Raw genomic sequence first — 17856 nt, 5'->3', positions numbered from 1 at the left:
TGTATCAGTATTTCCATTGTATAAAATGTAAATGAATTTAATATTTGTTTTTTTATTTTTTTTCTTGATAGTTGTAGATGGACAGCATTCTTTTTTTTAAATGTGATGTCGAGAATCAAACCCAGTGCCTCACATGTGCTCTGCCACTGAGCTACACCCAGCCCAGATTTAATAGTTTGAATGTTAAAAAAAAAAACAAAAAACAAAAAAACAGACATGAGGGGACCAGTTAACATGCCAAGCTGCAGGGGCAATGAAAATTAAGAAAAGTCAACAAGTGAGGAATACTAAGGGGTAGACTACTAGACTTGTTAGATGAGTAGAGGAAGGTAGAGCTGGTGGCAAGAACAGCACCCATGACTCTTTCATTGGCCAGTGAGGCACATCTCTGATTTTTAATGACAGTAAGGAAGGAAGCACTTATTCTGTATGATGTGGTGGAAAATCAAGAGTCCAGTTTTAGATGTGAGGAAACAGATCCCTGTGATATATCCACACAACGAGTTCTAGGGAACCTTAGCATATAGCTGATATTTAAAGCAACTGAAGTGGATGAGATCACTTTTTCTGCTTTTATGTTTTAGAATATAAAATATAAAGATGTTTTAATGGTTCATATATTATAATGCAAACATCTCATGGCTCTAACAATATCTAAGTACAAATCTTCAACATAATTATTAGGTAACAAATTATTTAGGTGTTATCAAGTTTATATTGTATTGATGGGAAAGGAAAGGGAGCCAACATATTTCCATCTGACATTGTCAAACCTCTCTCTAAGCTACTGGACTCATGATGTCCCCCCACACACAATCCCTGTATGAAGTCCTAATCCTTACATACAACAAGCATCATGACCACACTAGGTCTTGGATTTTTCAGGGACACCAAAGTCTATTTTCCCCTCATGTCTTTGCCCCATGCTGTTCTCTGAATCTGCAGCTTTCCAAGTCTCAACACACTAATATTTACCTTTGAAATATCACAATGGGTGGAAATACAAATTTCTGCATTTGGATTTTCAAATGAAAGAAAAGACTCTTCAAGATAGAGCGAGTCCTCAAAATAAGGAAATCCTTCACTCTGCTTTTCACTCTTCATAGTATCTAGCTTTTCCAAATGCAATCAGTTACCACTGAAGCCAAGAGAGGTGTGAATCAAAAAACTACGAAAAATATGGGCTTTAATGAGTTTAAAGATATTAACTCCAAAGTCTGAAACGATGTTGGTGACAAAAACAGTACATTACACTACATATCTAAATCACTTTTAAGCTGAAATTACTTCTTGGACCCCAAAATTGTTTAAAGACCAAAGTTTAATATTTGTTTCAGCAGGTGGGAAAGGTTTGGGTTTTTATACATGCCTTCCTAGGGATTACAACCAAGGTAGGCATGCTAAAACTATTTGAGACTTGTCAACACATCTCAAGGAAGAGATGACTGGGGACTGGGAAAGCCATCCGAGCCCATATTAATCATTAGCTTAATCTCAGCGACCTATGCTTCAGTACGGTAGCCAAGAGCAAGATGCAGAGTTTCTGGGTTGACTGCCAAGGAACTCTTAACACAGGGTTTTTCAGCTATAAGCTATCCTACTGGTTTGTTACATAATAAAATCTGGATATAAAACAGTTCAAAGTCATGTGATTTATCAAACGATATTTATTACATATTGGTGGCCTCTGTGCAAACAGAAAGGGAAAACTAAAGGCTGAACGGTTAGGTATTTCCTAGGTACTACATGCTAAGCTTCACTGCTTGCCAAGATTAAAGCCTTCTCATTGAATTGGTTATACAGCCTATTTTACCCATCTCATCTGCAAAATAAGAGAAAAACCTCACACATATAAAACACATATAATAAAACACAGAAATGCTATTTGAATCAAACCGTTGTTTTTTGTTTTGGTTTGGCATAGCAGGGATTGAACCCAAGGGTGCTTAACCACTGAGTAACATCCCCGGCCCTTTTTATTTTCTGTTTTGAGACAGGGCCTTGCTAAGTTGCTGAGGCTGGTTTTGAACTTCTGATCCTCCTGCCTCAGCCTCTTGAGCTGCTGAAATTACAGGCATGCGCCACCATGCCCAGCTAAGTGTATTTTGAGTCTGAATGTTACCTTTGCTCTTTTCTTACTGAGTCCACTGACAAAGGCCTAATTAGCCATGGAGGTTTTCTTGACCTTTTAGAAGCCAGGAATTCCTTTGAAAAGCTCATAGACACTGAACACTCGACAACTTCGGATTGTAAAATTAACTTCAGGGTTTTTATGAACCCTATTCACCCCCTCTGCCCCCCCATTACAGGTTCCCTAGAACCTCTACATTATTAGACATAAGGAATAGGGAGGACCTTACACATCCAGAAGAGAAACAAGATTCCCCACTTAAGAATATTTTTATCTCAGCAAACTTGACTTACCTGACCCCCTCTCGACACAGTGATTCGTAGTATCTCTTCTCTAGGGCTGCCAAAATCTTCACTTCCCACATCTTTACTTCCTGTATTTGCCAAGCTCTGTTGAATCACAAGACTTTTTCCCCATTTGAAATATGATACAGAAGCAATTTTTAAAAGACCCATTCTTTTGGTTCACAAACTTGAATCAGGCAGTAATGAAAGTTTGAGATTATGAAAAAGCTCATTCTCCACCATACTTGCTACAAAGGAAACCATCAAATTATCCTTAACTAAATTCTATCAGACTTTGTAACTGCCAGGCAACACCAATTTCTTTCAAGGATATGTGGTGGCTTTCATCACACACTTTTCAAACATTGCCAGAGGAAAGCATTTAGGAGAAGGCAATTTCCATCTCATTCTAGTTCCTAAAGTTCAAGAAGGCTTATCATAAAGCATAGATGGCAGCAGAACCTTCAAAATGAACACTTTTGTTTAAATATGATTACATATTTTATAATTTGGACATGGCTTCATTGTAAGCAGCATTAGATCAGATATGTTATCTCATACCTTACCATAAAATATTTTTCTCATAATTATGACGACAAACTTAACTAATATAAAGGCTCATTTAAATTTGGAGACGTTCAAATCACAACATTCTTGGTAAACCTCTAGAACGTAACAGTACAAATATATCATAAAATAAACTCTGAGAAGTACTTACAATGTGACATGACACTATTTATCTTTCAATGTAATTATTTTTTAAAATACCAGTTTGTTGAAATATAAATAAGGTGACAAGATTTTAACTTCAGGTACACAAATTTAATTAACCATAATCTGTTTCACAACATGCTCTTGTCACTGAACTGTGGATGGTTTGTTCTACTTAAATAATTAAATAAATTCTACTACATTCATTATTCTTGTTGACATCTTTCCCTTACACAAAAAGAACGGTCTCCTATTTCATTTTGACAGTAAATGGATATTCATTTGGTAAACTTGTCTCAGCTCATTTATAAACAAACCCCACTAGCACAAATGTGAAAGACTAGTATCAATGTGTAAGTTTTTGAGGAAATGTAATCCACTTAACTATTCTGAGCCGCATTGTGACATCCCTTAATTTCTATCCTTTCCCCAAATATACGGGAGCAGGCAAGTGTGGAATGGGTTACAGAATCCAGTGATTCACAACATCCAAGACCTCTGCAGTCTCTATTCACCTTCTGGTTATAATTAACACATTAGGAAAAATAAACCTTCTATCAAACCATCTGTTTCTGTTTCTGTCACATTCCTATTTTTAAAAAGCAGAGGAGTCTGTAGATGGGAATAACGTTTTAGAAAGGCCAAAAGATACGGAGTTCTATAATATCCCTAAAGCATATAACTCAGATGGAAGCCAGAAGCCTGGCAGTATAAGGCACGTGACTATCAGCTTCCACCTGGTCAAATTGTCACCTTTTAAACTCCACAAGCATTTGAGTCCAAAGATATGAATTTTAATTTGCCTAGCCAGGTAAGTGTTCTAAATTTCAGCAGAACTAACCAGTGAATTAAAAATATTTTACAAATAATATTTCTTTACTGAAAAGTACAATAATTGATAATACTTGTAAATGTTTATTTAAATGTTAAATTATTCCCTAAAGGGATGTGACATAGAAACCTGATTAAGAAGCATATTAAATAGAAATTACTTATAAATCAAGTTAATTTTAAATCTTATCTTCTGTGCAAGACAGAACCTTAATATGGAGAACTTTGACGTCGAACTCAAGGTTTCAAGAGTCATGATCCATTACTGAAGCACAATACAGTCTTGGCTCATTAGGTCATCGAGGTGTATTTGACATGTTAGCAATGATGGAAACTGATTACTATTTCCCTCAAATCCACTGCCCTACATGAAATGGCAATCAGAATCACTCACTCGTTTTATGCCCAAGTGAACTAGCCTTTATATTCACAGACATCACCAAGAAGTATTTAAGAAAGCAATCTAGTGATTATGATATGGATAGTCATAAAAGAATTGAAAAGGCACAGAAACCCGATATGGCTCAGACATGTGGACTGTGCTTACACAAAAGGTCAATTAAAAAGGCATCTCCAAACAGAATCTTCAAAGCAAACAGAAGCTGTTTTCTTAAGCTTCCATTTCACTACCACACATAAACACATAGCTCTCATAGTTTATACTCTTCCAGGTAAGTATTCTAACGCACACTTTTTTCCAATTACAGGTGGAAAATACAGCACTGATCTCCCAGCTAGAGCAATTTGGAAAATGGAAATTAAGAAACATTACACTAAGCCATGTAAATGAATGACTAAACATTGCAGCTAACCTAGTCAGACAGAACTTTGAAAGGGAGTCAAGTTCAATATTTATATACTTGGGGGCAGAGTTTTGTTTCATAAAAATATTTAGTACAGTTTCTGTTCAGTCATATTAAAAACATTATAAAACCACCACTAAAACAAACTGGACTTAAATTCAACCTGTAATCAACACCAAAAAAATTGCTCCTTTTCTTTGTTAAAATCCTGGAAAGAAATCATATTACCCATCTGGGAATATGACCTTCACAGCATGAGTACTTTTAAAATAGTACAGTCAATGTCTAATCCCACTTTTCCTATTGGTTTTCAAGTTCCTTAAAGAGAAAAAAAGATAAACAAATATTTGCATAGGTGGGAGATTTAAATAGGGAATAAAATAGTGGTTATCAGGGGCAGAACGAAATGATAAGATGCAGGACAGGGGTACAAAGTTGCAGACATGTAGGGGGAGTAGGTCCAGAAATGCAACATTATAATATTGTATTGTATCCTGGGAATTTACAAAGAGTAGGGAGAAAAGGAAAGAAAAGGCTAACTATGTGGTAAGGATAGATACATTAATTTACTGAATGTAGTAATTATCTCCTTATATCAAGACATCACATTACATACCTTAAATGTACACAATAAAATTTTTCAAATAGGAGCTGGGGCTGTAGCTCAGTGGCAGAGTGTTTGCCTAGCATGTGTGGAGTGCTGGGTTTGATCCTTAGCACCACATAAAAATAAATAAATAAAATAAAACAATTATTTAAAAAAAATTCTCAAATAAATTTAAAAAGTTTAAATCAAGTTACTTTTTAAAACCATACATCAAGGGGCTGGGATTGTGGCTCAGTGTTAGAGCTCTTGTCTAGCATATACAAGGCCCTGGGTTCTATCCTCAGCACCACATAAAAATAAACAAAATAAAGGTATTGTGTCCAACTACTTCTAAAAAATATTTTTTAAAACCATACAGCAATATTCTATATTAAAGTTAGTATGAAACATTAATTTAAAGTTAATTTTGAATTTTTTAAATTATATTTTAATTCTGTGTATTAGACTTCATTATTTTTAATTAATAATTTTATTTAGTGACACAGGTCCCACCTACATGGAATATGCGGGGAAATCCTTTTAAACTTCAAAAGTATACCACTTGGCCAAGCAATTCCACTCCTAGGCTTTTATCCACAAGATACAAAAACATGTCCACATACAGACCTGTATAAGAATACAGCAGCTTCACTTACAATAGCTAAGGCTGGAGACAACACAAACACCCATAACAAAGGAAGCAATAAGCAACAACTATGGTGATTCATAGGATGGAATACTACCTGAGAGTAAAAAGAAACTACTGAATGTGTTCTAGTGAATGAAATCCATGAAAATCATGCTATGTGAAGAAGAGCTGGATACAAAGGATAACATGCCATCTAATTCCATTTTTTGAAGTTCTAGAAAATGCAAAGTTAATCTCTGATGAAAACAATCAGAACATCAGGTGAGAAGCAGAAACTGCCTAGGAAGGAGACTTGTGGAAACTTCTGGGTGACGTAAATGTATGTATCTTTTTTTAATATTTATTTTTTAGTTGTAGTTGGACACAATACCTTTATCTTATTTACTTATTTTTTATGTGGTGCTGAAGATCAAACCCAGGTCCTCACACATGCCAGGCAAGTGCTCCATCTTTGAACCACAACCCCAACCACAACCCCAGCCCCAAATATATATATCTTAATGGAGTGATGGTTACCTGGGAATCGTCATTGTTGAAAATGTGTAGTTAAGGTATTAATTAATGTGTAGTTAAGGAAATTATATTTTACCTCAAAAAAAAAATTCATGTAGTAGAAATAGGTAGAGATGTGGGTGAAATAACATGGCAAATTTTTAATCAATCATTGTTAAAACTGAGAGACAGGTGTAGTCATTTTTTTTTTTTTTTTTAGAGAGAGAGAGTGAATTTTAATATTTATTTTTTAGTTTTCGGCGGACACAACATCTTTCTTTATATGTGGTGCTGAGGATCGAACCCGGGCCGCACACATGCCAGGCGAGCGCGCTACCGCTTGAACCACATCTCCAGCCCAGGTGTAGTCTTTTATTATGCTATTCCTTTTGTTTTCTATAAATAAAGTTTAAAAATATACATCACTAAAATACACAATCAAAAAATTTTATACCACACAAATATACTTAAAGAATTTTTTAAAATTTTTTTTTAGTTGTAGATGGAAACAATACCTTTATTTTATTTATTTTTATGTGGTGCGGAGGATCGAAACCAGTGCCTCACACATGCCGGACCAGTGCACTACTACTGAGCCACAACCCCAGCCCCAAGAATTTTTGTATGCAGAAGGCATTCCTAAAGATCTATGGAGATCCCCTGTGTCCTATGCTTCATGTGGAGAATTTTAAATGTAGCTCATTATTTTCTCCAGCTTCCCTCACCCCAACTCCTAGCATGCCTCCCATCTAATGGACCATCAGAGTGAAAATATTATGGTTGTCTCAACTACCACCAGCCCCCAAATTAATTCTTCTCCAGACCCTAACTTACTTATTTCTAGCAAATATGGCACAGATGGAGAAATCAAAGCTGCTAGATATGCTGGAACAAACAAATGATTTAAAAGATCCCAGCCTCAATATTTCTTTATTCTCACTATTCTCTGAAGACAATGTTTGTTTTTACAAGTTATAGACATGAATTTTCAGAATAACGAAGTCCACAGAACATTAACCAAGGCAGATGATCAATTTCTCTACTATGGACAAGTACCAATCAGGGAATGTGTCTTAGTTTTCTAAGTTCTTCTAAGCTTTGCCTGAGAAAAATTCTATAGCTTTCATCTGACATGTCCATAAAATCAGAAGCACCACACAGAGGCAAAGGATAAACTCAGGCTCAAGCACAGGTGTTTAAAGGTATAATACGTTAATACCCTCCTTGGTAATAAGAGGATATTAAGTGCACCTCGGTAAAGAATCTTCATGACAGGACCTAGTAAGAGGTCTCAATTATCAGTATCAATTCATTCTCTATAGATAGCATAAAATAAACGTTGAAATTAGGTATAATTAAGCACCCAAAATTTATATACTTTATCACCTCTACTACAAATTTTTGTTTGTTTTTATTGGAATTTAGCAAAAAAATAAGAAAGTTTACAAGAAGTTAAATATTTAGAAAATACTCAGAAAGTAAAAGTGTTCATTGGTGCCAGCATATTCATCCATCCAGCAAACCATTAAATGTCTGCATACCAAATGCTCTTTACAGCAGTGAAAAAAGTCTATGCCATATAGAGCTAACATTCAAGTAATGGGAGACAGGCTGATAAGAAGGGCTGAGGTTAAGTACCCAGGAGAACAGAATAATCAGGGTAAGGTCCGAAGGATATGCATATTACCATACCTGGCCAGGAAAGCCTTCTCAGTTACAGTGATACTTGAGAAAACCCAAAGAATGTGAAGTTCCAGAATTCCAGGCACCTGAACCACTTTGCAAACTTAAGAGACATGGAGCCAGTGTGGCTACAGTGGAATGAACTGGGAAAGCACTGTGGGAGTGGGAAAAAGAGGGCAACTCAGGATTCAGACCACTCTAGGCCATTTTTAGATCTGGGCATCTAGCATGAGAGAGATTGTGAGCAGATTGGAGGATTTTAAGCAGAAATGATCCTATTTAATGCTTTTCAGAAGATGATGTTCTGTATGAGAACAGACAGGAGGGGAACAAAGGTTGAAATGAGGAACGAGAAGAGACCATAACGTATTCAGAGGGGTATGTTAACTTCACTTATTAATACGCTGTTTCATTATTCGACACCACATTCCAATAACTCAAACAGCAATCAACTGAATTGCTCTCATTTGCACTGGACAGGGGATTGGAGTTTTTGAGGAAGAAATAAGAGGCATATGCCGTTTTTCAGGTTCTAGTTTGACCTATTAGACAGTGGTTCCTTATGTCAATTAGTGTAGTAGGTAAATAAAACAAAGACTGCTAGCTTCCCGTTCATCCTTTTAAAAAATCTCTCTCAAAGGATCAGAAAAAAAAAAAAAAAAAAAAATCAATATTTTATTTTCATACTGGATTCAAAATGTTCATACTGCTATTATTCATAGCTCTCATCACAACATACATATAATGTTGTAGTGAAAACCCACTTAACTTATATTCCTGAAAGATAAATTGAAATAAATATATTGCAAACCATGAAACCCATTAACACTCTCCAAGACTTCTGTTTCATAGTTATTTATAAAATCCCTCCTGTAATGAAGACACTCAATCACTATCTCCAATTTCCTTGGTTTAGCATGTCTAACAGCAGCCTCGCCCACACCATGTTATTATCACTTTTGGGTACTAAAAGCTGGTTAGGAAAACCAACAAACACTGAACACCTTTCAATTCTTTCAGTTGAGCTTGAGTGTTATTAATTGGTTTAAGAGGGTGTCAGAAACACATGCTTTCCTGCACACTTTGGTGATTTCATCCTATGCTCAAAGCACTTCCATAAATTAAATCATCCTGGCTATGTCATGAATCGCAGCTGGCATGCCTGAGTACTGCTCTTTGATGATGAGCAAGCAATACAAAATAAGATGCTGAATCCACTCTTTAGAATTTCATTTCCAGCATCTTGTATGATGTTACTCAGCAGGATTTTAAAACAAAAATACACGTTATGATATAGTTCACTTTGGTTTTGCAAAACCTAAGCCCACTAGCCAGAAAATTGATGGCTTTTTCCCCTTTCCAAAAAAGCAGGCTACATCTATAGCTAGGAAGGGAACTAGGTTGGGGGCTGGGTAAAGGCTATTTAAATGGATAATCCAGCTTTTAGCTTACCAGTGGAGATTCAATGGGGGAGTTGCAGGCTGCAACTGGGAGTCTGTTACAGCCACATACACTGCACCCCTATTTCTTCACCCTCACTGGATGTGTCAAGAATCTGCCTCATTTAAGTTCTACTAACAAGTAAAGAGATTCCCCTCTCTGGGGGCAGGCTTGTGCTGCACTAATATTGTTCCAGACTATCTTATCTGTTCCCACTCTCCTTTCCCTTTAGTTACAAACTCCTGTTTCATTTTTATTTCATCTTATTGTATTGGAGACATTTTTTTTTTTCAAACTGCCTTAAACCCTTCCTGGGATAAGGAGAGAGAGAAATAAATCAAGATTTCCTTCTCCAGCTCAAAATTTAAATATAGCAGGCAAGGAGAAACGGCGAAAAGGGGTGTGTGGGTGTATATGGCAAGATTTCTCGGTATCTAAGAGAAAATGGATAGAGGGAGAAAAAAACATGCTAAAGAGATCTGAAAGCTGTGTATGTATACACAATCATTCCCAGAGCGGAGAGAGGAATTCGGTAAGAGGGGAGGGAAAAGAAAAAGATCAGTCGAAGCAGTAGCCCACCCCGACCCCTCCCAACCCACTGCAGCGCTCTGCGCTTCCCAGAAAGCTCATCCCCAAAGAGCAGATTTCCGGCGCCGAGCAATGGACCAAAGGGTGGACAGGCAGTCTGGGGAGGTCGGGAAGGATGGGGATGGATAAGGACAGGCTAAGGGATGTGTTCTGGCTAGGGAAGGGGCAAGGAAGCCAGGGAGGCCAGATGAGACCACTTGCCAAGATGGAAAGGCAGGCCGGGACTGCCAGCACCTACCTGGAATGGTCAAGGTAGAAGATGCCCCGGGCACCTCTGGCTTCTCCTCCTCAGCCTCCTCCCGCTGCTTTTGCTGCTGCTGCTGCTGCTGTTGTTGAATGAGGCTGAGGTCCGAGCGGCTGAGTTCGGCTCTGGCGGCCGCGGGGACCAGCTGTGCCTTTAGCAGCACCGCAGCTAGGCCGAGAAGCAGGGTGCAAGGGACGCGCCGGCAGAGTCTTGCCATGGCCGAGAGCCAGAGGGCCGCGGAGGCATATTGCGGGGATCTGGTCGGCGGCCGGCGCCAGGGCTGCGGGCTCCCGGCAGCGCCCGCCCGATCGCTCGCTCGCTCGCTCTCTCGCTCCCCCTCGCGCCGTCTGCCTCGCACACCCTCACCAGGAGGAGGAGGAGGAGGCCCGGGAGGCGGAGGGGGCGGAGGGGACGGCGGGGGGCGGAGGGGGGGGCGTCAGCATCTTCGCGCACGTGACCCGCCGGGAGGGGCTAACCAGTACCCGCGGCCCCGCGCCCGCCTGCCACCGAGCTTCCGCAGTGATGATGCTGGGGTCGTGCCCTGAATGGAGACAATAAGGCGAGACTTCTGGGGGCTAGAAGACCCTTTAATCCATACCGATGCGGCGGGAAATTTTCCAGAAAGTGGAATAAAATTGCTCACACCTGACCTCAAAGTCAAAAAGAGGTGGCATGTAGATTACCTTCATTTAACACTTAACAAGGCATCAGCGGATCCCAAAGCCTAGGTCCCTTCACCAAGTAGGTTCAGCGGCGTCAAGGTCTTCTTACTTAGCTAGAAGTTATCTTGAGGTTCCACGGATTTTAATAAACTTCCTTTTCCCGCCTGAGCGAGAATTTCTTTCTACTTCATAAAATATTCCTAATTTCTTTTTTTCCTAATTGTAACCTACACTTTTCATTTGCTCAAAAAAGGTATCTTAACCAAATACTTAACTAGGTGCTTACTATGTACCATCATTTAGTCAGGTGTTTGAAATAAGTAAAATAAAATCCCTGCCTTCTAAGAGTTCACCTGTTAGGGGAGAGCAACTTATCAACAAAACATGAGCTAATGTACTAGTTGCAATTGAAGAAACATGGCAACATTCAGAGGTTGCACAGAATTGGAAGGAATTAACTAACGTATGGAAGAGGGTTATGAAACACTGGGAAAGGCAGGATGTAAAGAAGATGATGAACCAGGCTCTCCTGTAATCCTCAGCCTCCTGAGATAGCAACTCAGGAGGATGAGGTAAGATGGCAAGTTTGAGGCCAGCCTCAGCAACTTAATGACGCCACACAAACCTGTCTCAAAATAAAAAGGGCTGTGAATGTAGCTCAATGGTAAAGTAGCCCACCCTCCCCTGCAAAAAAAAAAAAAAAAAGGTTCTGCAGCGTCTTGGTCTTCTTACTTAACTAGATGTTATCTTGCGGTTCCTGCCCCCACCCCCACCCCCAAAAAAGAGTTCCACACAGATAGGAGCAACCAGGTCATCTAAAAGTGAAATTGTATTGTTTGTGTGTGTGTGTGTGTGTGTGTGAGTGTGTGTGTGTGTGTGTGTGTGTGAGAGAGAGAGAGAGAGAGAGAGAGAGAGAGAGAGAGAGAGAGAGAGAATATGCTAGAGCGAGAGCTTGGGCGCCCAGAGGTGTATAATAGTACGGTGTACATGGAAAAACATGGAGCCTTGATTCTAACAGAGGACTGTTTTAAATTGAAAAGGAGAGGGGAGACCATGTCATTAAGAATAACAGCAAACTTCTATACTTCCATAGTACTAACTGTATCGGGCACTGTTCAAGTACTTTACATTAACTCCTATAATTACCATGGATACTTTATAAGGGAGTTAAAATTTACATTGCAGGTGACTATGAAAGATCTTAAACAGGGAAGATAATCACTACCATTCTTGCATTTTAGAAGGATTACTTTGCTATCATATGGAAGATGGATTCGAGGAGGACAGATTGAAGGAGAGCAGGCTAACAAAACCCCAGGAGGAGGACCTGTGAGACTGAAAAGGAGAGGAAAGGAATGAAAGAGATGATATGGCGGTATTAACAGGGTAGCCAATTTGGGTAGATGGAGGGAACAGGGGTCTATTATGATACCCAAGTTGCCAGATTGAAATCTTGGGTGACTGCTTAAGGTATTACCAAGCTTGGCTGGTGGTACAGACCACAAAATAGTTCAGTTGTCTTGTATTTGTAGTACCTGTGGGATATCTGTCTGGGACATCATTCCATTTACCATCACAGCCAATTCAGCTGATTGGCAGATGGGCTTTTTTTTTTTTTTGACCCTATATCATTCTTATGTGTGTCCCTCCTAATATTTCCAACTTGCTGGAAAACAACAGAATTCTCAGTAGTGGAAATTATTATTAATTTTTTTGGTTAAGGGTATGAAAATAATGCCTATATAACTATGAAGTAAAATAATAACAACAATAGGCACATTACATACATTATTTCATTATATCCTCAGAGAAGCTCTTCAAATTAACTCTCATTATTTAGCAGATGGAAACACTGAAGACCATAGAGGCTCCGTGTCTTGCCCAAAGTTACACTAAGTGTATGTGACTTCACCTTTTTGCACTGTTTGAAACTTCTGTCATGAGCTTGTATTAATTTTTTTAGTGGATAAAAAATAAACTATGTGGGTCAAATATGATTTGGAAAGTAGATGACAAAGTGAAGCCCCTCAAACTGAACACTCCTGTTCTGTCACAGCTTTGCCTCTTGTCTGAGCAGGAGCTATCCACAGAGGGTGCTTCTAGCTGAATGCAGCAAGTCTTCCTTAGTCTCATCAAGCTGTTTTTGTTGCATTCTTTTCCAAGTTAACTCTGCACCTGGAAAAAAGAAAGGGAGAAATAGAAATGGCTCCCAAAACTTGAGTGGTGGTGGTAAGGAAAGGAATGCTGGCAGGATTGTGATGGTGAAGTCATTGTCATATTTTAGCAGCCTTATTGGGGGGTAAAGCCATTGAAGCATAGCCCCTAGTACGGGGTGGACCTAAAATTCTCAATGTGTAGGGCTTGGGTGGTGGCTCAGTGGAGGAGCACTTATCTAGCATGCATGAGGCACTGGGTTTGATCCCCAGAACCACATAAAATTTTTTAGAAATGAAGATATTGTGTCCACCTAAAACTGAAAAATAAATATTTTTAAAAATTCTCAATGTGGTGGACTACTTAAAGAGAGAATACTTTTGTCAGTCAAAAGTATTTAAATGCTCTTTAAATGCCCCATTACTCATGTAGTTGAGGCTTAATGTCTATACAGTGAACAAAACTCATATTATCTGATGCACTCAAAGCATTAAAATAATTGGTTGAGATACATAAAAATCAATATGTTGAATGTATCTTAAACCTCTTATTTTACCTTAAAATAAGTAAACCTATTCATTCACCAGTATTTTGATGTAGGGCCAAGAATTTCTCTGAGCATCTAACCCCATTCTAGAAGCCATAAAACACAATCCTAATGCTTCCCTCTCATTTGCAGTTTTAGCCTAAGTGGGAAGAGGACGCTTGACAAAAAAAAAAAAAAAATGAGTGCCAGGTCCCTTGAAGTTCATTTATTTTCCCTAAACATTTACAATTTTGCTGGGCATGGTGGCACACATTTAGGAGGTTGAGGTAGGAGGATCATGAGTTCAAAGCCAGCCTCAGCAAAAGTGAGGTGCTAAGCAACTCAGTGAGACCCTGTCTCTAAATAAAATACAATATAGGGTTGGGATATGGCTCAGTGGTCAGTTGCCCTGGAATTCAATTCCTGGTACCCAAAACAACAACAAAATTTAAAATTTTCCCCACACATTTAGTATCAAATTTCACAGGAAAAATTATACTTCTTTGACACTCACATTTATTCATTCCTATAACATGCGGCACTACCAAAAAAATACCCTAAGTTTGTGAACAGATAACTGAAATTTGGTCTATGCACTAAACTACTGATGAGGGTAAAAACAAAGGGACCTTCAGGAAAATGTATCTTGTTAAATACATGTACCTCATCTGTTAGTCTTTGTGTTTACAAATGGATGAAGAATGCCAACTAATCCAGAAAGTTCTTTTCAGGTGCATAATCCATAATCATGTCAGGTTTAACACAATGTAATCATTAATGTTAGAAATTTTTCATTCTTACAAGAATACTGCAAAAGCCATCAGAAAGCAAAGTACAATACTATAAATATAATTCTTGCCTGCTGAGGTCTTTTGGTAACTTTCCTTTGCTCTTACATAAACTCCAGAATCTTTAACATGATATCAAAGCCATTTATACTCTGTCCTCTAATGACCTAAGTTCATCTTTCAATATTTTCTACATAACCCCGGCCACACACACACACACACACACACACACACACGGGATTAGGGATTCTTCTATTCCTTTGAACTAGACTTATATGAGTTGCCCCAAGACCTTTATAGTTGCAGTTGCCTCTGCCTGGAACTCTGTTCCCTCCCCCACATAATTGGCAAGCTCCCATAGAGCCTGAAGAGTTTATCTTCCTCTAAGCTATGTTTTCTGACTAACTTTGACAAGAGCCCCTGCTGTGGGCTTACCTTGCATCCTACATTTCCCCTTGTAACTCCATTATTTTAAATGGGTGTTTACTTGCTTGAATCCAAACAAGTGTGGGTTTCCCAAAGGCAAGGACCAGCATGTATGTTTACAGCTCTATCTCAAGTTCCTCTCACAATGCCTGACACTGTTTGATTACTTGTTTGGTTGAATCAGTTATACACTTTGAAGAGGCAAGACTGTTGGTTAGGGATGGAGGGCCTCAGAACCTGACTCCTCTGTTATTCACCACTTAAAAGTTATGTAATTCACATAAGATTTGAGGCTTCAGTTTCTTGACTATATAGTCAGAAAAATAACAGAACCTAAAAAGAGGTTACAAAATGAGATAACATATAAATTTCTTAGTCATAGAACTCTTCAGTATATGTCAGCTACTATTTCTTTTGCTGAAGTGATGTATGGATATTCTGTTTCATTTTATATACATTTTATGTTTATATAAATGTTTATGTTATAAGCAGCCAATTATCATCTTACGTGATAGTTACATCTATGAAGTCACAGCAAACATTGAATCAGCTACATGGAGCCATTGTTCCCAGGGCTCAATGTGAGGCTGAGTGAGGTTCCTGTGAGCCTCACTTCATATCATCATCATCAACTGATCAATATATCATCTTGTTTTATTTGTGTTTCTGTTTAAAAGCATCTTGTTTATTATACATTATTAGGTTCATTAACAATAAACTCACAACCAACTTGTGCCTGAACAAATCTTATCTATCACTTGGGTTCTCTCTGTAAGGCACATCACAGCTTTTTTATGGTTAGGGACATTAGACAGCACTGCAGCACTATTCTTGGGTCCATTTTACCCCACAAAATCATCAAAATAAAACAAAAACAGAAAACAACCCTGACAAGTGTGTCACTGAAGAGACCACACAAAGAAGGACACTTTTTCTCCAGTATGAGAGAAAAAAAAAAAAAAGAGCAGCACCTCATCTGACTTCAGCTGGGAAGGTCCTACATGTTGAGCTACAAGTGTTTTTCACTGTTTGGCACATATTCACGAGTAACATGAAAGTACTGATTTGGGAATCACAAATACATCTCAGCAAATATACAGAATTGTGAATAATGAAAATAGACTGCATTTGTGTGTATTTGTATGCAGTATATATAGCATTTCTTTTAGTGTAGAAGGGTTAAATAGAGGAGATTATAGGGGAGTCAAATAATTTTGGAAAAAATAGGAAGGGTACCAAGAATGAAGACATAATAACCACTGGCGGAGAGGTTCCAAAGTGCCCATTAGAGAATAAGGAATAAGGCAAAGCCCCAACTTTCCCCTACCTCCTATGGGAACCCTTTGGATGAACCTGTTTGTCACAATAAAATAGTCTATGGTCTCAAAGATGGTCAAGTACAGATGTGTAGAACCTATGATAGTCCGCCCCATACAGGGAGAAGCATTTTGCAGATGTGATTCAGTTTAAGAACCTTGAGATGCAATATTGTAAAAGCAATCTATGCTAAGCCTCAGGCTAGCATCATTCTGAATGGAGAAAAATTGAAGGCATTCCCTCTAAAATCTGGAACAAGACAGGGATGCCCTCTTTCACCACTTCTGTTCAACACAGTTCTCGAAACACTGGCCAGAGCAATTAGACAGACGAAAGAAATTAAAGGCATCAAAATAGGAAAAGAAGAACTTAAATTATCACTATTTGCAGATGACATGATTCTGTACCTAGCAGACCCAAAAGGGTCTACAAAGAAACTATTAGAGCTAATAAATGAATTCAGCAAAGTGGCAGGATATAAAATCAACATGCATAAATCAAAGGCATTCCTGTATATCAGCGACAAATCCTCTGAAATGGAAATGAGGACAACCACTCCATTCACAATATCTTCAAAAAAAATAAAATACTTGGGAATCAACCTAACAAAAGAGGTGAAAGACTTATACAATGAAAACTACAGAACCCTAAAGAGAGAAATAGAAGAAGGTCTTAGAAGATAGGAAAATATACCCTGTTCATGGATAGGCAGAACTAACATCATCAAAATGGCGATATTACCAAAAGTTCTCTATAGGTTTAATGCAATGCCAATCAAAATCCCAACGGCATTTCTTGTAGAAATAGAGAAAGCAATCATGAAATTCATATGGAAAAATAAAAGACCCAGAATAGCAAAAACAATGCTAAGCAGGAAGTGTGAATCAGGCGGTATAGCGATACCAGACTTCAAACTATACTATAGAGCAATAGTAACAAAAACAGCATGGTACTGGTACCAAAACAGGCGGGTGGACCAATGGTACAGAATAGAGGACACAGAAACCAATCCACAAAACTACAACTACCTTATATTTGATAAAGGGGCTAAAAGCATGCAATGGAGGAAGGATAGCATCTTCAACAAATGGTGCTGGGAAAACTGGAAATCCATATGCAACAAAATGAAACTGAATCCCTTTCTCTCGCCATGCACAAAAGTTAATTCAAAATGGATCAAGGAGCTTGATATCAAATCAGAGACACGCCGTCTGATAGAAGAAAAAGTTGGCTACGATCTACATACTGTGGGGTCGGGCTCCAAATTCCTCAATAGGACACCCATAGCACAAAAGTTAATAACTAGAATCAACAAATGGGACTTACTCAAACTAAAAAGTTTTTTCTCAGCAAAAGAAACAATAAGAGAGGTAAATAGAGAGCCTACATCCTGGGAACAAATCTTTACTCCTCACACTTCAGATAGAGCCCTAATATCCAGAGTATACAAAGAACTCCAAAAATTAGACAATAAGATAACAAACAACCCAATCAACAAATGGGCCAAGGACCTGAACAGACCCTTCTCAGAGGAGGACATA

At 38.4% G+C, this 17856-nt stretch overlaps 1 protein-coding gene across 1 annotated transcript in view; it reads right to left on the bottom strand.

Annotated features, from left to right (window-relative positions):
• The window catches only part of Fam171b (family with sequence similarity 171 member B), a 62536-nt gene extending 51765 nt beyond the window's left edge, over positions 1–10771 (bottom strand). The window contains exon 1 of the mRNA XM_046447637.2: positions 10437–10771. Within this exon, the coding sequence (XP_046303593.1) occupies positions 10437–10659 (223 nt within the window). The 5' untranslated portion in view covers positions 10660–10771. The remainder of the gene's footprint in view (positions 1–10436) is intronic.
• Between the last annotated feature and the right edge of the window lie 7085 nt (positions 10772–17856).

The sequence above is a fragment of the Marmota monax genome, unplaced genomic scaffold (genome assembly GCF_021218885.2).
Source record: "Marmota monax isolate L192 unplaced genomic scaffold, Marmota_monax_Labrador192_F-V1.1 WCK01_AAM20220418_F8-fsc00007, whole genome shotgun sequence".
Lineage (NCBI taxonomy): Eukaryota > Metazoa > Chordata > Mammalia > Rodentia > Sciuridae > Marmota > Marmota monax.
This window is presented reverse-complemented; position numbering and strand designations above follow the sequence as displayed.